This window comes from Sorex araneus, chromosome 2, assembly GCF_027595985.1.
Source record: "Sorex araneus isolate mSorAra2 chromosome 2, mSorAra2.pri, whole genome shotgun sequence".
In the NCBI taxonomy this organism is placed as follows: Eukaryota; Metazoa; Chordata; class Mammalia; order Eulipotyphla; family Soricidae; genus Sorex; species Sorex araneus.
This window is the reverse complement of record NC_073303.1, coordinates 334,496,879-334,515,692: the sequence shown is the minus strand read 5'-3', so window position 1 is coordinate 334,515,692 and position 18,814 is coordinate 334,496,879. Positions and strand designations below refer to the sequence as shown.

At 51.0% G+C, this 18,814-nt stretch overlaps 1 protein-coding gene and 1 pseudogene across 2 annotated transcripts in view; both read left to right on the top strand.

The window, feature by feature from the left end:
• The window catches only part of TMEM241 (transmembrane protein 241), a 117,253-nt gene that overhangs the window by 94,821 nt on the left and 3,618 nt on the right, over positions 1–18,814 (top strand). For both annotated transcript variants that reach the window (XM_055129339.1, XM_055129337.1), the window contains one exon: positions 9,951–10,015. In XM_055129339.1, coding sequence (XP_054985314.1) covers positions 9,951–10,015 — 65 coding nt within the window. The remainder of the gene's footprint in view (positions 1–9,950; positions 10,016–18,814) is intronic.
• On the top strand, positions 3,114–3,266 carry LOC129402607 (U1 spliceosomal RNA; annotated as a pseudogene).

Genomic DNA, 18,814 nt, shown 5'->3' with positions numbered 1-18,814 from the left:
GGGAACCACCCTCAGTGGGGTGGGGTGTAATGGGGCAGGGACACTCCTAGTGATACTTCGTACTGTGGTGTTATCCCCAGCACCACAGGGAGCAACTCTTGAGCACTGAGCGGGAGTAGCCCCTGAGTACCTCTGGCCCCAAACCAAAAAATAAAATAAAAAAATAGGAGCCGGAGCAATAGTACAGTGGATAGGGCCTCAGCCTTGCACGCAGCAGGCCGGGGTTCAATCTCTGACACCCCATCTGGTCTCCCAAACCCCACTGGTAACCCCACCTGAGCGCAGAGTAAACCCTGAGCGCTGCCAGGTGTGGCCCCCAAACAAACAAAATTAATTGAAAATAAATCAATAAAGCAACCTAGTAAAGCGAGCTCTATACTCTTCCCGGGTGGCCATGGATTGGGCAGTCTCACTCAGCGCCCGTCTGAGTGCCCTTTGACCCTTGCTGCTGCTGCTCCGGCAACCCGCCCTGTAGAGCTGCTTCCACCCACCTCAGAAGCCATGCGTGCATTGGTGCTGAGGACAGAAAACAAACCCCAGTGTCCATCCACGGGGCACTGAGACCTACCGGGCCAGTGAAATACTGTTTTGCATTTAATATGCCCTACTGCTCTCTCAGCGGTGGGCAAGAGCTTTCTGAGACCTAGGGCTGCACGAAAAGCATCAGAAGGAAAGCAGTACATACACGGGCTTGTGGTGAAGGAGAACCCTCGATTCACACTCACTCGTGCAGCGTGAAGGATCTTCAGAAGATCCCCGCACGTCGCTTGGAGGGAGGAGAGACTTGTGGGGTGAGGGGTGCGCATCTCGGTGTATCCTTTTACAGCTGGTGGTTTGAGAACCATGATGGGATCACCGATTTTAAAATGCAGTTTGAAAAATAAAACCGACTGCCACGTGCATCCTTCTCCCTGGCCCCAACCACGTCAGGAAAATAAGCTTAAGCTGTTAAACTTTAGCTGATAAACTTAAGCTGTTTATCCAGAGCTTAAGTCAGAGTCCGAGGGACCGTGATGCCAAGCAGCGGGGAGTGGGGGTGCTGGGGGGGTGGTGCTGGAAAGCTGTGTGTGGAAGCAGGGAGGCAGCAGTGAAGGGAGCCAGTAAGACCAACTCGAGGAAGGCACGTGATGGCCGAGACCACCAGGAGAGAGAGGGCCCCTCCCATGGCAGTGTGGGAGCATGGCGGGGGGGGGGGGGGGGGGGGGAGGGAGGGGTGTCTCATGTGATCCCCGAGTGGTGAGTGTGGGGCCGAGAAGCCCCAGCCGAGTCTTGGCATCACGTGGAAGACGCTCAGGGAAGGGCGGGGAAAGGAGAGCTCCTGCCTTGCATGCACCAACCTGGGTTCAATCCCCGGCATCCCAAGCACGACCAGGAGTGATTCCTGAGTACAGAGCCAGGAGAAAGCCCTGAGCATTGCCGGGTGTGACCCCAAACCAAACAAAAAGTGAACCTGGCGCAGACTTCCAAGGTGGCGATGATGCGGTTTGGCTGACCGTCTCACCCCCACCTCCCTGCCCTGGGTTCCTCGTGCCTTTCTCACGCATCTCCTTCTAACGGTTCGGTTTGGTCTGCAACAAGTGTCTTTTTAAGCTTCTTAAAAATTCAGAGACTGGGGGGAAATAATGCTGCTGTGCCTTTGAAAACGTGTGCTAGGTGCGAGAACATTCCCACCTTGGGAAGGAGCTCCCAGAGGAGCCCCTGCCTCCTAGGAGGAATCAGAACCCTCTAGGAATGGGTGGCTACCTGAAGTCCCTGCCGAGCTTGTGACAAGGGACACGCAGGGCAGCCAGCCTCTGCCAGGGACCTGGGCACGAGAACAGATGGGTATGAGATTAGGAGAAGCTGTTGGAAGTCCAAGTCCAGAGTGGCCTCTGGCATGCTGATAAAACCGCACACCCGTTGTCCGGGGCAAGCTGCCATTGTCTTCCCGTGAATGGAATTCTCTGTGGGACTTTGCAATGCCTTGCTGGGGAAAGGGAATTCCCAGTGGCCAGTTTGTGTTCTTTTCAGGGTTATTTCAGGGGTGGCCACTGCCTACTGGCACATCTATTACTGATTCTCATGGGGGTTGGGGGTGGGAAATTTCACCCCAACGTGACAGTGCTCACACAGCCCTGGCTGCAGTGCAGCTGGGAAACTGTCGGGAGCCACGGTGAGTGGTCAGATGACATTCAGTGTACGTGGGGGCCCAGGGACCAAACCCATGACCTTGTGTTTGCATGACAGGTGTCCCAACTCACTGAGCTATTCCTCTGGGCCCCTCTGGTCTCTTCTTATGAAGGCCTGAATGTAGTAAAAGAACACCATCGTCATCACCTCACCCCAACTCTAACTATCTCCTAAAGGCTGTTTCCCCACATATGGTCCCAGAGGAGGGCAGGACGTTGGCACAGGCATAGCAGAGGGGCAGGTCAGTCCATAGAAGACGCGCTCAAGGTGACTCCTTGACTGTGAGTGCCGAGAGTTGTTTAGTAAGAGCTCGAAGGTCTCAGATTTGTGTGAATCAAGGGCATTGCACTTGTAAAGCAGGTCTAGTGAAAGCTCTGTATTCTTCCAAGGAATGGGGCTCTTCTTGCTCTTTGCTCACATAAAACTGAGGGTGACCATTGCTGGGGCCAGGCACAGCCTTTGACATTAGGGAGTCACGAATGAAGATACTTCTCTAGGAATTCTTGGGATTAAGGAAGGAGACAGAGCAAAAATAGCAAATGATTTTGGCCAAATAGCAACACTTTTCCTTTCTGTGAACACTGCAAGGAGGTTTTGAGGCGTATCTTTGGCATTTCTATCTTTTCTCATACATTATGGCTGAGGATAACAATAGTGTGAATCGAAGTTATTATTATATCAAAAGGAGATTAAAAAAATCCTCACGGCCTTGGAGTTAAGTATAATTATGGTGCTTTTATTTAAAGCTCCTGTGAACTTAAATTTATCATTTCTAAAAATAAGCCCGCAGAGATTAGATCTACCCTTTGAGAGAAGCAAAGCAACTTAGAAAATAAAACCACCTTAGCCATACGTCCTTCCCTTTCAGGAGTGCAGGCCTGCTGAACTTGGGCCAGGAGAGAATTTTCTAATCATCGAGATGAAAGTGAAAAAATAACTTTGGCATATTTACCTGGTTGGGGAGGCACCATGATCACGAAGGTGGTTTTCCCAGGGTGAGGCTTACCCATTGTATTCCAGATGTGCTGAGCCCTGCGATTTCCCCAAATGTGGGAAACTCGACTGCAGAGTTTGTGATAGTGAAGGGACTGCATTCGCAACTAAAAGGGGGTCTTGACACCAAGAACACAAGTAACAAAAGAAAAAATAAATGGGCCAAGTTTCATTAAAATTTAACTTTCATGCTACGAAGAACACAATCTCCAAAGTGAAAGGGTAGCCCACAGTTGGGTCTTGTTTGGTATATGATTTGTCTGTGGGCTCTCTTTCATGAAGTGACGACACAAAATTTTATGTTTTGTTCAAATTTTAGTTGGTTTCTTCCCTTAAACTCCTTAAAATAGATATTTACATCACCCCCCCCCCAACCACCACCACCACCATTTCCTTTGATTTGTTTTGGGAACATACCAGGTGGTGCTCAAGGGTTAGACCCGAGCCTGTACTTGGAAGTTGGTCCTGGTGGTGCTCAGAGCACTGTGCCAAGGGTAGGACTCGGCCTCCCATCTGCAAAGCCCACACTCAACTCTTTGAACAATCTCTCACCCTAAGCGGTTCTCTTCTTTCTTGTTGTATAAAATGCAGGAAGTTATGTTAAAAAGTCACTCCCTGTTCTTAAAGCAGCCCTGGGGCGGGAGAGACAGCTCAGCGTGACAGAGCATGCGCTTTGCCTGAAGGAGACCCAGCTGCATCTGAGAGCTGCTGAGGGTCCCTTGAGCACCCTCTAGAGTGAGCCTTGAGCTCTGAGCCAGGAGTGACCCTTCAGCACCCACTCACGTGCTCCCCATCCCCACCACCCCTTAAAAAAGATTGTCCGTCCTTCACATGACCTCAGTCTGCTTTTTAGTTTGTTGGGGGCCCCACTGGGTGACTGGGTAGTACTATGCTCAGTTCCCATGACTCACTCCGAGCTTCACTCAGGAACCATGAGGTGCACGTGTCAAACCTGGAGTCCCACATGTGTGTGCTCCAGTCCATTGAGCTGGAACCCTGACCTGACCCTAATCTTTTTATATATCACCTATCTTCTCATTTTCATTATGCTTATGGTGTGTTTTTTTCGATAACTGACAAAAATCAATTAATCATATATTTTAATGAAGGGATATCAATAGCCATGCCTTGAGTATAACATGAGTTCTTATTTATAATTATACTGATCACTGTATCACTGTATCACTGTCATCCCGTTGTTCATCGATTTGCTCGAGCGGGCACCAGTAACGTCTTCATTTGTCCCTGTTGTGTGCTAGTGTAGCCCAATGGCATCTGCTCACTCCAGGAACATGAAGAGCATGTTATTGTTTCTGTTTTTGGCATATCAAATACATCACGGGTAGCTTGCCAGGCTCTGCCATGTAGGGGAAAAAACTAATTAATTTTTTAAAATTAAAATAAAAATAAAGAGGTCGCATGGCAGCGAATACGGGTGCACGCTCCAGAAAAAAATTGTGTCACTCTGTTCCGGGAGCTTTGTTTTATAGTCTCTGGATCTTGGCCGTTGATGGGGGGGAAGGGGAGTTTGTGGGTGTGACTGCCAAGCTGCTGGAAAACTGGGGATCTGGGTAGAAGGAGGCACAGTCCTGATCCAAGCAGGCTTGGAGATTTCAGCCACGGGTCCCACATACCTGGGTTCCTCTGCCAGTTCCTTCATGCATGAGGCTGGTCCAAGCGTGTGGAGAGTGTCCTTGAGCATGGCTGTGGCTGGGTTCTTGGTTTTTGGTTTTTGGCTGCCGGGGCTCTGCTCGGAGCAAGGAGGGAAACTCAACCCGCCCCCGTCTGAGGGGGCCCTGGTAAAGACAGCCTGGTGCAGGGGCAGGAGATTCTGCATTGCTCTGTTCCGGCGACCAAGAAGAAGAATGAAGGGGGATCCAGAGACAAAAGCAGCAGGGGAATCAGAGAAGAATGCCGAGAAGATTGGAATAAACTACAATTGATATTGACCAGCCTGGCCTTTATTCCTTCCTTCACCTGCCCATTGCCATCGGCCTCCCCAGGGTAGGAGAAGCGGCCCAAGACTACCAAACGTAAGTGGCAGGAGAGATAAAGCACCGCTGCCCATTGGTAAACACACAGGCAGAATCTCCTGCCCCCAGGCCAGGCTATCTTCACCAGGGCCCCCTCAGTGGGGGGACAGCCTGAGTTTCCCTCCCTGCCCCAAGCAGAGCCCTGGCAGCCAAAAACCTCCAGAACCCAGCCACAGCCATGCTCACGGCCACTCTCCACACACTTGGACGAGCCTCACCCATGAAGGAATCGGCAGAGGAATCCAGGTATGTTGGACCTGTGGCTGAGATCTCCAAGCCTACTTGGATTGGGACTGGGCCTCCTTCACCCAGATCCCCAGTTTTCCAGTAGCTTGGCAGCCATATCCACAAACTGCCCCCAGTACCATGTAATCTCATCAACGGCCAAAATCCAGAGACTTTAAAGTAAAGCTCCCAGAATTATACTGATCATCATAATAAATCATGAAATTGGTAATAAGGATAACTTGAAAAAAATTTTTTTCTGGTAATGCCAGGAATTGAATCCAAGGCCTCCCACAGGTGAGACACATGTTGTACCACTGAGCTATATCTCTTGTCTCCAAAATTGAATGTTTTGCAAATATTCCACTTAAAATACAGTACTCAACCGTAGCTGTGGCTTCTGTTTGGTAAACATGGCAGAGTTTATTGGCTCCTAGGAGACAGAGAGAATCTATTCTCAATGTGAAAAAAGGACCAGATTAAAGAGATGCACTTGTGACCTATGGGCTAAGAGAGCAAGAGTCTTTCCTTCCTTGAATGTGGCAGTGCTGGGGGTCACACCGTGGGGTGTAGATCAAAGCACCCTCCTTTGGAATGCATGCCAGCTGTGGATCTGTTTCGTTGTGAGTGTTGTCAGTAGGTCTGAGGGGGGCCTGTAGTTCAGCATTTCCTACAGGCTTCTAGGTAATATTGATAGAAGGATATCGAAGGTGTCTCTTGACCTACCTGCCTTACAGTGGAGGGACAACGCCTGCTGTCATCTGACGCGCCCCTGTGAAATCAGCCTAGCAAGGGTTCAGAGACCCTTATTCCTTATATCTTACAGTAATATTTTAGCAAGTGACTGAAGCCACTTCATCTCTAAGTCACTCAGAATTTTCCTGGTGATTTGGACTTGTAATCAGAGAGAGCCCAGCCCCACTCCCACTCTGTGTGAGAAGCAGGGACCAGGACCCAAGAATGGCACTGTGGTCCCCCTGTCAGCATCCCAGCTGTCCCTTGTATATCAAAAGGGATTTACAAATCCATCACATTGTGACTTTTAAGGATACATTACTAGCTCTGATGATGGAGAGAAGTTCCATAAAATGTGTCATCACACACTGTGAGGAGTCTCTCTTGCTACACCCCAAACTTACAAGGATGAAGAGCTCACACACCAGCTGGGGGAGCCACACATTGCAGTTGAATTTAGCGTGTGCAATAGGAAGGGGTTATAGAAATTGCTAGAAGAGGTGCTGGAACTACCTAACGAGGAAGACCAAGTTCAGGAAGTTTTCTAGAAATAAATTTTAAAAAGGTGAGTGGGGGGATGGGGCCATACTACAAGGGGATAGGGTGTTTGCCTTGCACACATTTGACCCAGGCTCAATCTCTGGCACCCCTTGAGCATGCCAGGAGATCCCTGAGCACAGAGTTAGGGATAACTTTTGAGCATCACTAGGTGTGGCCCCAAAACAAACAACCAAAAAGCTGAATATTCCTTGTGGTGTAGAGATCTGGGGAAATATTCCAAGCAGAGAATTTGCCGAACAAAGAAAGGGTGGTTTGAAACCATGTCAGAAGAACCATTACCAGCTTAAATGGGAAATGATGTCGATGATGAAGGTGGTTACAAGAAAAGGCCTGGAGTCTCTGCTATGCTCCGTCACTCTCAGCTCATGTGTCTTTTAACAGTAACAACAAACAATAATAAAAATCATGAATCTCTGCTGCTTCCCCAGATTCATGGCTGACTGGCTGGCGTCCACCGATGCCACTCCCTTTTATTTTCCCTGAAACAGAAATTTTGTTTTGTTTTAAATGAATGAATGTTTCAAAAACAAATCTGATCTACTTTAGATACCAAAATCTGTTTGAATAACACAAAGGTGGTGACATGCGTTGACAATGCCAGGAAGTTCCAAGGCTGGTTGCTGACAATGGATTGAGTTGTGCTTTTGTTGGCCTGACTCCGCAGGGGGAGGGGGCCTGGCATGACTCTCTAGGGCTGTGTGTGCGAAGGACACATTCCTCAGACCACAAGACTCTTCTTTGGGGGGGGGGGGGGAGATATGTATTTTCACACATGCACAAAAAAGTTTCCAAAAACAAGAACAACAGTTGGTACTAATGACTGCTGCTTAGGTCTCTGGTATGGCAACTTCCAAGCATAACTTGAAGTCTTTGTTATGAGTGAGTAGAGTTTTTAGCGATTACTGGTTTAAAATGTGATGTTCTTACTGACTTCTATCTCTAGAATTTTTTCATGATCCCAAGTGAAATTCAGTACCCATTAAACACTAACTCCTCCATTTTTTTTTTCTCTTCCAAGCTCTAGTAATCTCTATAATTTCTTTCTTGTGATTTTGACTTTTTCAGGTACCTCATATAAGGGGAGTTCTACACTATTTGTCCCTCTATATCTGACTTCTTTGTTGGTGGGTTGTCTTTTACACTAGGGAAGACGGGACTCCAAAATGGTGCTCAGAGGGATCAGGTTCTCTCTCAGCGATGCTTTGCTAGCCAAGCTAGTTCAGTGCTAGAACCCGAGGGTGTGGAGATGCCAAGGTCCAGCGCTGGGGACCATCAGGGCCACCCTAGTGATGCTCAGGGCTCTCCAAGGCTGGAGCCAGGGATCAAGGCCAGATCAGGGAACCCTAACTCCTGGAGTACTCCCCCACCCCCACTCTGGCTTATTTCTCTTAGCATAACGTCATCAAGGTACATCCATGATGTGGAATGTAGCAGAATGTCCTTCATCTTTATGTCTTAGTACTCAGTTTAATCTATAGTACATTTTGCATATCCATCATCTGTCAATTACTTGTTTGTACATTTAGAATTTGGCTCTTGCAAATATAGGTTTGCAAATATCTCCTTGAGCCTCTACTTCCAGTGGATTCTTTTTTTTTTCACATAAGTGGTCTGGAACTCGGAGAGTTTCTGGCTGAGAGAAGCCAGCTTGTGAGCCAGGGCCTGGTTCTCCTCCTGATTGTCGTGAAGTTATCAGAGCAAGTGACTTTGTGAGTCACAGTCTCCTCCCTGTAAGCTCGGGTGAGAGGTGGTATAGGGATTGGGTCATACCTAGTGGCGCTCAGGGCTTCCTCCTGGCTCTGTGCTCAGGGATCACTCCTGGTGATGCACAGGGGACCTTCTGCGGTGCCAGGGATGAACCCAGGTTAGCTGCATGCAAGGCGAGTGCCCTGCCTGCTGTTTGCTCTCTCTCTCTCTCTCTCTCTCTCTCTCTCTCTCTCTCTCTCTCTCTCTCTCTCTCTCCTCTCTCTCTCTCTCTCTCTCCCTCTCTCTCTCTCTCTCTCCCTCTCTCTCTCTCTCTCTCTCTCTCTCTCTCTCTCTCTCTCTCTCCCTCTCTCTCTCTCTCTCTCTCTGGCCCCACTGACTTTGTTTCAAGATGGTAAATGAATGGTGATCAGTGAAAGAAGATGAGCCTCACTACACAAACATCTTCCTTCTGGCCACTTGCTTTCTGCCTTGTTCCCAGCTAGCTGGAGGCCCTATGAGGCTGCCCATACCACATGTCGAGTCCCTCGAATGACACTGCGGTGGACATCTTCGAGGGTCCCCAGTCCAAGTGAGCCAGCCCAGGATAGCCTGCTTCTTCTCTTACCCTCTGGCCAGTCCTGGACAGCAGTAGGGGATTCCTGACGGGATCAGGATCCGTTTTGCATTTCTGATTGCAGAAACAATAACCTTTTCCTGAGCAGACATTCCTCGTGCTCACCCAGGGGGAAGGGGGATCTCTGGTTCACACACTCTGTGCCAGCTGGTGAGAGGCTGGGGTGGGAGTCTCCGGATTGCTCTCCCTGGGGGGCGGATGATGCTATTATTCCAGCGTGGGGACAGGAGCAGGGAGACGACACTTCCCTTTCCTTTGAATGCTAGAAATGTTCGATTTAATTGCTCCCGGGGCCGGAGCAATAGCACAGCGGGTAGGGCGTTTGCCTTGCACGCGACTGACCCGGGTTCGATCCCGGCATCCCGGATGGTCTCCCAGCACCACCAGGAGTACTTCCTCAATGCCCAGTAACCCCTGGGCATTGCTGGGTGTGACCCAAAAAGAAAAAAAAAAACAGATTTAATTGCTCCCTTCCCCAGGAAGCACCTGATTTCTTAGAACGTGGCGTGAGGTAGAACGAGACATAGGGCTGGTGCTACCGGCAAAGTGGGGCTGCAGGCTAGGTTTTCATCTTGGAGAATCTGGGGGCTGGGAATTGAGCACCCCCACTTTGAGGATGAACTCTGTACAACTGAGGCAAGGTGGAAATGAGTGTTCTTCCCTGCTGAGGGTAGCAGGAGGGAGATGCTGGCGGAAGGTCTCCTCTGAAGAGTCTCACCTCCAGGACATGTGAATTTTTCCACATGGAGTGCCTGGCTCAGAGGGAGGCAGCTTGGAGGGGGAAGTGAGGCGGGGGAAGGGTCCAGGGGGGGGAGGAAATGGCTCATGTTGGGGATCCCAACTGAGCTTCTCAGAATGACTTGGGCGAAGTCCTGCTGCTCAGTTGACCTTTGGTGTTGAAATTATTTCTGCAGGTAATCACAGCAGCTGTCTCAATATTGCTGTTTGATGTGATCCTGACCAGCGCCACTGTGGGGTGGTAAGTCTTTTGCAGAAAGAGATAAAAATGCAAATTTTTTGACTTTCTCCCTGTATTATTTTTACTCTCAGGTGTCAGAATGTGACATTCGGTAGGTAGTTTATTTATTTATTTATTTATTTATTTATTTATTTATTTATTTTTGCTTTTTGGGTCACACCTGGCGATGCACAGGGGTTACTCCTGGCTCTGCACTCAGGAATTACTCCTGGCGGTGCTCAGGGGACCATATGGGATGCTGGGATTTGAACCCGTGTCGGCCGCATGCAAGGCAAACGCCCTACCCGCTGTGCTATCGCTCCAGCCCCTGGGTAGGTAGTTTATTGATGTATAAATATATAGTCTCCGAAGATTGTGTTTCCCATGAGTATACAGCGGGGTGATTTTTCACATGCTAATCTGGTACCAGACCAGTGCCCGCTCCAGAAACAGCCTCACCAGCTTCACCGTATACCAGTCTGCCACACAGCTGCACCAAAGCAACCCCTGCTGGGGATCCACTGTTTTAAAAGTGTGTATATTGGGTCTGAACAACAGTACAGAGGGTAGACCATTTTTGCCTTTCACGAGGCCAACCTGAGTTCTAGCCCTGACACCACATAGTCCCCTGCGCTTTGCCAGGAGAGATCCCTAAGCACAAAACCAGGAGTAAGCCCTGAGCACTGTTGGGTATGGCCCCAAAACAAAGAACACAAAATTACAGTGTGTATATCATTAAGCTACCGAGAGTATCACGCCCTAACGGCAGAGCCTGGCAAGCTACCCGTGGCGTATACAATATGCCAAAAACAGTAACAGGTCTCACAATGGAGACATTACTGGTGCCCACTCGAGCAAATCGATGAACAACGGGATGACAGTGACAGTGATATTACGATATACATTGCAACCTATATGATCTAGAACCCGATATAACATATATAATGGTACAGGCCCTACAACCTGTCAAGTATCTCCTTAGAACTGAGTTGGGGGATAATAAGGATTCACCGGCAGTGTAGATATCATCTCGGTCAAACGGCTCATAGGGAGATGTAAGAGGAATTGGCTCAAATGTTCCTCCTCCCCCCTACTGTCACGTCCATAAAGCACACCCAGGCGACCCAGCAAAGCAGGGGCGTTTCGAGGACCAGACAGTTCTGTTTCTGTCAGGGAGCGATGGGAGTGAACTAAGAATGTCCAATGGTTATTTTTAGAAAAAAAGATCTTGTCATTGATTTTAGTGTTATTCTGAGCTTAGGGACCATCTGATTACCTGCAGACATGGCAAGGCTCAGGGGACCATGTCTGGTGCCAGGGACCGGACCCAGATCAGCTGTGTGAAAAGCAAGCGCCTTACCCGCTGTGCTATTGCTCAGGCCCAATAGACACATTTAAAAAATATGTATGTTTTAAAATTTAAAAATTTCCCCAGCAGGGGTTGCTGGCAGATTGTACATTGATGGTGTTCTGTTTCTGGAGCGGGGTATTGGCCTGATATCAGTTCAGCTGATATTGATATGCATGAACTGATAAAAGCTGTAATTCTGTTAGTTCACTTGCGGGGGCTGGGGGAGTCAGAGGGAGTGCTCAGAGAGCAGAGCCACTCCCAATGACATGCTTGACCAGTCTGGCCAGACAGTTCAATTCTGGTGCCTGGCAGTGGGGCCCTGCTTGTTCTGCTCAGGGCTTGGGTCACCAGGGCCACCCTCTTCAGAGGTCAGGGGGCCATGTAGTGCCAGGCGTGGAGATCCGTACACCTGCAAGGCATTGCGCTTGACTTCTGAGCAATCTCCACCATCCTTGGCTGAAAATCTTTATTGAGTAGCTATAGTATGCAGAGTATGTGGAAACCGTTAAGAAATCTAAAACATGGCCGGAACGAGAGTGCAGTGGGGAGGTAGGGCACTTGCCTTGCATGCAGCTGACCTGGGTTCGATCCCCGGCATCCCATATGGTCCCTCAAGCACCATCAGGGTTGATCCCTGAGTGCAGAGACAGGAGCAAGTCCTGAGCACACTGGGTATGTGACCCCCTCCACACAAAACAAAACAAACAACAACAATGATAACAAAAAGAAATCTGAAACATGAGGGCCAGGGAGAGAGCTCAGAGGGCTAAGCTATTGTTTTGCACGCAGGAGACTTGACTTTGATTCTCTGGCACCAGGCAAACTCAGGGCGAGTAGCAGCCCCTATGCGCCTCTGGGTGTGGCCCCCAAAAATACAAAACAAAGTGTGGAACATTGTCCGGCATTCAAGCAGTTGCCAGGGCAGGGAGAAATGAAAAAGGCAATTTACTGGTTCCCCTGTGAATGAGAAGACGGAGGAGAAAGAGGAAAAGATGATAAAACCGGGTCTCACACAGAAGGGTGAGACTTAGCCAGGTCGAGAGTGAAAGAGAATTTGGCCCCTCTTTCCCCAAGAAGAGAGAGCAAGATAGAGGGGCAGAAGGTGCCAATGGTCAGATGCTTGGTTGAACCCTTGGTAACCAGAGCTGGGACAGAGCATGTGGCGCCTCCGTCATCTGCCCCTATCTTTCTGGGAAGGGATAACACAAATTGTGAGCCAGTGGACACCCCCAAATCCCAGCTGCCAGGGAAAGAAGCGTCTGTGTCCCAGTACATTTTTGAGATCTTTCCCAGCTTTCTGCCGACATATTTATTACTCATACTTTTGTGTGTGGACTGGAGTGATAGCACAGCGGGTAGGGCGTTTGCTTTGCACACAGCCAACCTGGGTTTGATTCCTCTGTCCCTCCCTCTCGGAGAGCCCAGCAAGCTACCGAGAGTATCCCACCCGCACAGCAGAAACTGGCAAGCTACCCGTGGCATAATTCAATATGCCAAAAACAGTAACAGGAAATCTCACAATGGAGATGTTATTGGTGCCTGCTCAAGCAAATCGATGAGCAATGGAACGACAGTGCTACAGTGCTACTTTTGTGAGTATGCCAGGGATGGAACCCAGGGCCACGTGAAGCCTGGGCTCCACCGTACAGCTGCGTCTGCAGCCTCACTGCCCCAATTTCAGAAACCTTCATGGTGGCGATACACATTTTTGAGGGTATTTTTCTTTCTTACAAATAAGCCTTCGCTGACTCAGATTTTTGCAAGGTTTCAGAGTGAACCAATAATACAAAAGCCCCAGTGTCACTCCAAGTGGGCTAAGCAGACGAGGCGCCCCTCCCGGCGGTGGGGGAGGGCTCTGGGCCTGGCTCTGGCCAAGTCTGCCCCAGGCCCTGTCTGCAGGCGGTGTCACGGCCTGTGAACGCCATGGAATGCCATGAACCAAGTGGGAAGAGGCAGTGTGTACTCCCATCAAGGAAACGGCGTGTGTGATTACTGCAGAGGGAACCGTGGCTTTGGAATTTCCTGGTGCTGGAGAGCTCTTGACTCGGAGGATGGCGTGTTTCCAACCTTGAAGAATTTTCCAACCACAAAGTGAGGCGGCCGAGAAGGCGTGTCCGACGGTCCTGCAGATTTTTATAGCCATACAGAGCTGGTCTGCCTGTCCTGCTACTTGGGGCAGGCTGAGGAGACCGACTGTGGCCAGGCTGTGAGGGACCTTCGTCCCATCAGAAGTCACAAAGCAAAGGCCAGTTCTGTTAGGACGACCCCGTGCATCTGTACTTACTATTTTGTGGCATTTGCTCCTCTGATTTTTCTGTTTGTTTCGGGGTGGGGGGCGGTGCGCACAGTGAGACTCTAGGACCATTCCTGGCTCTGTGTCCTGGCGGTGCTACCAAGGATTTAAAGTGGGGCTCAGCTACATGCAAAGCTAGTGCCTTCACCACTGCACTCTTCCTGGGTCTGCTTTGCAGATGCTAAATTTTTTTTTCTTTTTGGGTCACACCTGGCGATGCTCAGAGGTTACTCCTGGCTCTGCACTCAGGAACTCCTGGCGATGCTTGGGGGACCAATGGGATGCCGGGGATTGAACCCAGGTCGGCCGCATGTAAGGCAAACGCCCTACCCGCGGTGCTATCACTCCAGCCCCAGCAGATGCTAAATTCTTATCGACATTTAGAAGTTGGGTGCTTTTGCATAAGCCCATGTGCCTGCTGTTAGCTGGGTCTGCGCTTGCATGTGGCACAGTTACGGGATGGGTGTCAGCTGGCCCTGAGCAGCCCACGAGCTGCAGCACCAGGCTGGAAGAGGGAGATCAGCCTTCTTGCCTCCGTGTGTGTTTGCAGTGAGTTTGCCGGGCCCTGCGGGTAGTCTTGCCCAGGCCCCTGCACCGTCACTGCAGGCAGTGAGCACTGGCAGCCTTGGTCAGCTGCACGGAGGAGAGCTTACCCAGGCAGGCCTTCTTTCATGCCTTGTTCTTGTTCATCTATTTTTTTTGTGGGGTGGGGTAGAGTTTTGAACCCCAACCCAGCAGTGTTCGCCGGCTCTTCCTGGCTCTGTGCTCATGAGTGCCCCCTGGCGGCACACAGGGGACTATATTTAGTGTTGGGGATCAAACTGGGGTCAATGGTTCACCTTTTGGGCTAGAGAATCCTTTGTTCTTGGTGCCATTGTGCCCTGGAGGATGTTTAGCAGCTATGTGACCACCCCCTCCCCAATTAGATTCCAGGTAACCCTGTATTTGAAACATTCAGAAACACCTCCAGACATCGACAAATGCTTCTTGGAGCAGAGTACCGGCTGCTGGGAAGGAATGACTGATATAAACGTTTGCTCAGTTAGGGCAGAAAATGCCCTTGGAAATCTCAGCACGACCTTAAGGGACTCGCTTAGCTCCAGGCGGAGGCTGGGATCAGCCACAGGGCCCAGTCTCCTCCTGTGACACTGTCAGCCTCTACCCAGGGGCGGTTGTGAGCACAGGGGACTGCCCGCTAGCTCGGTCGCTTCCAGGACCGGGCCGCCTTCACATTTGCCTCTCCCTGCCCTTCGAGTGGGCAGCGAGTGTCTAGCCTTCTGGACACTGTGCACAAGACAAACTGCAGGCTGTAGGCCCATGCCACTCGGCTTCTGCGGAACTGAGTTTAAAGCACCTGTTGCTGTGGAGTGACGTCTCTTGCATTTAATTATAAAAGCAATATTTGGGGGCATCGGAAGGGCTGGAGCCCATGCCTGCCATGCACAGGGCCCTGGGTCTGAGCTTCGGCAGCTACGACTGGGGACACCCCAAGAGCAAATCCAGAAAGAACTGAAGGGGTGGGGGCTGGAGCGATAGCACAGCGGGTAGGGCGTTTGCCTTGCACGCGGCCAACCGGGGTTCGATTCCCAGCATCCCATATGGTCCCCTGAGCACTTCCAGGAGTAATTCCTGAGTGCAGAGCCAGGAGTAACCCCTGAACATTGCCGAGTGTGACCCCCCTTCAAAAAAAAAGAACAAAGGGGTAGGAGATGGGGTGTGCCTGACCCAGGTTTATGCTCAGCCCCACAGGCCCGGGCATCGACCCGTGGGCCCTGTGGGCTGAAAATTGCCAGCAGTGCCCCCGGGCCTCCTCAGCACTGTGTGGGAGACTGCCCCCACCCCAGATCTCTCAAGGGTCCATATTTATAGATTGATTTTTAATTAGCAATGTTGCGAGGCCTATTAAATATTAATTCCCTCCCTTTCAAGATTTCCGTGACAGGGATTCATCACCCAGGAAAGACAACGCTTTGAACAGCCAGCGGTGTTCCTGTGGAGTGGAATTTCCTGGGGATGCCTCCTATCTGAGTTATTTTATTAATTTCTTGAGGTCTTGGAGCCAACCCCAGCCATGCTCAGGGGCTGGGCTGCCAGGACCATACATGGTGCTGGGGATTGAACCCATGTTGGCTACATGCAAGGCAAGCACCCTACCGGCTGTGCTGTCTCTCTGGCCATGAGTTCCTTTTACACCAGGAGAGTCACTTTTCCCTTGTAGTTGTTTAGCTGTGATGCTAGAAAGGAGAAATCAATACAACCTCTTGTATTGATGTTCCGGGATGCCCTGCCCAGCTTCCCTCCTCTGCCCATCACTCGAGGAACCTGCCATGGGACTTTAGAAAATGGACTTGGGCCATCCGGTTGGAGCAGCCTCGTCCTTTTAATTTTACAAGCCCTTATGGAGATTGCCCAAGCCTATATTTCCAGTGTGGGATCTCCCCAGAGATTTTTTGGTGTGGCCTGGGGTCTGCTTCCACAGGGACACTTGGATCCAGCAATGTCGTGCTGTTCAGCTGTGGATTCTCAGGGGCCACCAGGGTCACCCATGGTGATGCAGGTGCTGGGGATTGAACCCAGGGCCTGAAGCATGCCAGGTACATTCTCAGCCCCGTTAGCTATTTTTCCTGGCCCTTGCCCAAGTCTATTTATTGGGCAAAAATTTTCCCCCAGCAGATCTCTAAACTCCTCTAAGATCCCACTTGAAATGTATGTTTTCTATTGGAGTTAAATTTTTGAAACCTCAGGCCAGAGAGAGCACAACCAGGAGAGCACGTGCCTCTGAGGTAGGAGCGAGCCCTTGTTTTTTTTTTGTTGTTGTTGTTTGTTAGTTTGTTTTTGGTTTTTGGGTGACAACTGGCAATGCTCAGGGATTACTCCTAGCTCTGCACTCAGGAATTACTCCTGGCGGTGCTCAGGGGACCATATGGGATGCCAGGGCTTGAACCTGGGTCGGCTGCATTTAAGGCAAAAGCCCTCCTCGCTGGACTATTGCTCCAGCCCCGGAGCTGGAGCTTTTGAACAAGGAGCCCTTGTTCGAACCCCACCTGTACTCCCACCCTGAGTGTGGCCTGAGCCACCCCTAGCATCAGCAGGCCCCAAAACAACATCGCCAGCAATGGCTTCAGTGCACGGCCTGGGGTGGCTTCTACAGTTAAAACAGTGCTAAGAAGAGCCCCCTAAAACACTGTTGTCCCTACCGCTCAGCAAGGCTCACTCAGAGGGAGCTGTCACTCTGCAGTGCCCCTAAAGGCGTGGCGTGTCGGCCAGCTGAGTTTTTGGTGAGAAAAAAGGCTGGGGAGATAGTGCAGGAGTGAGGGCACAGGCCAAGCACTGTACCCCCAGTTACTACCTACGGGGTCCCCGTCTCTGCAGGGGCCTGAGCAGCACCACATCCTCGGGTTCTCACAGCAGACGGCCGGCCCAGGGGGCAGTTAAAGAGAAAACAGCAGCAAAACAACAAATAATAGGATGAGGGCAGCCAGTCTAAACATTCTGTCCCTCGGTGAATGAATATTTTAGTGGGTGTTGCACTGGGGGCTGGGCCGGCAGAGGGGAGGACACAGTCTGAGTTCTGGAAGGCTCGAGAGGAATTCAGTGATGTACCACATCATGGATGCGAACAGAGATGGGGTTTGTGTGAGCACCAAGAGTCGGAGAAGCTCGGGCGACTGTTGCTTCTGGCTGGGTGCTCACCGCCACCCGTGTCTGTGCCTTGGGGACGTGCAACGAGTCCATTTCAGGAACGGGGGTTAGGAGATTTGCAAACAGTTCTTTAAGCGCTGACTTAAAGGGTTGTAATGCTATAAAGGTTCTGGCTCCGCCTGTCAGCCTCCCCTACTGTTGAAAAACCAGCATCAAAGCGCATGTCCCTGGCTCTCCAGACAGAATTCCAAATCGCCACGATTTGTTTTCATTTAGCATTTGCTAAGCTGCTTTGGTGTTTCATAAACTAGCTAAGCCAGAGGCATGAAATGCAAGGTTGTTCCCCGGGCATCTTCTAAGGCCGTGGGAGTGGAAGTGCCCAGGGCCAGCTGCTACTGGCTCTTCTCCTTGGCGATTAAGGAGGATTAGTGGGAAAAGGATAGAAATGGCGGAGCCCCTCCCAACACCCCAGCCCCCTCCCACCCATCACACTGGCAGAAACAAAACTCCCAGCCACAGTTCTGCCTAGCCCCTGCTTCTGCTCTTGATGGCACTGCACTTCCCTGGGGTTTAAGAAGACGGCGTGCACATTCTTCAAGGGACACTGGACCCGGCAGCCTGTGAGAGGAAAACCTTCCCTCGCTGTCAACTCTTCTCCCTCCCAGAGGCCAGCACGGGGCCGTCCAGTGTCTGGAGGGATGGGCCACAGGGTCTCAGGGCCTGGCACATGGCTCATGTTTTCAGATGGGGTATTTGGGAACCTGGATGTCGGAACAGTGCTATAAAAGATAATGGTAAGGGTCTGGGAGACAGCAGCTCACGGTCCCCCAAGCACCTCCAGGAGTGACCCCCCCCAGCACTGAGCCACAGGAGCTTAGAGAGAGAGCAGTGCAGGCCAGGTACTTGCCTTACATGCAGCCCATCTGCGTTTGATACCTAGCTCAGAGCCTGCCCCCCCCAGCACCCCCAGGAGTGGTCCCTGAGCACAGAGCTAGGAGTATCCCTGAGCGTTAGAGAATGCATGCTTCTGTCACTGGGGTGATTCTGGAGGAAAGAGCAGGGTCCATCCAACTCGTAGTTTCTACCTGAGGCCTCCTTTGCATCCCAGTAGTAGCCTGGGTGGAGGGGGTCAGTCTCCCAGCTCACTCTCCCCACCCAGTCCCCCAGTGTCCAACCACTGGACCAGCATCTCTCCCAGTAGTCACCACCCCCGGGAGACATCAGGTCCTTTAGGACTGACAGTTGGCCCTTGGTAACCAATGCAGGAGTTCTCTGGTTCTCTGATGCTGAGTGAGCAGCCGTGGACTCGGGCGAACCAAAAGGACAGCTGGGCCCGAGTGGCCGGGAGCTGCCTCCAGGGCCTCCCACAGATGCTGGGAAATGCTCGGCGCCCACAGGTTTGCTCTGCACAACAGGAGGTGCCTCTTGCTGGAAGTGGTCAGTAGGCCCGGGGCCGCCCACCAGCCACGGGGGGCCACCGCAGAAGGGATCATGCTAGGGCAGGACAATCCCCTGGAAACAGCCCTGTTTGATT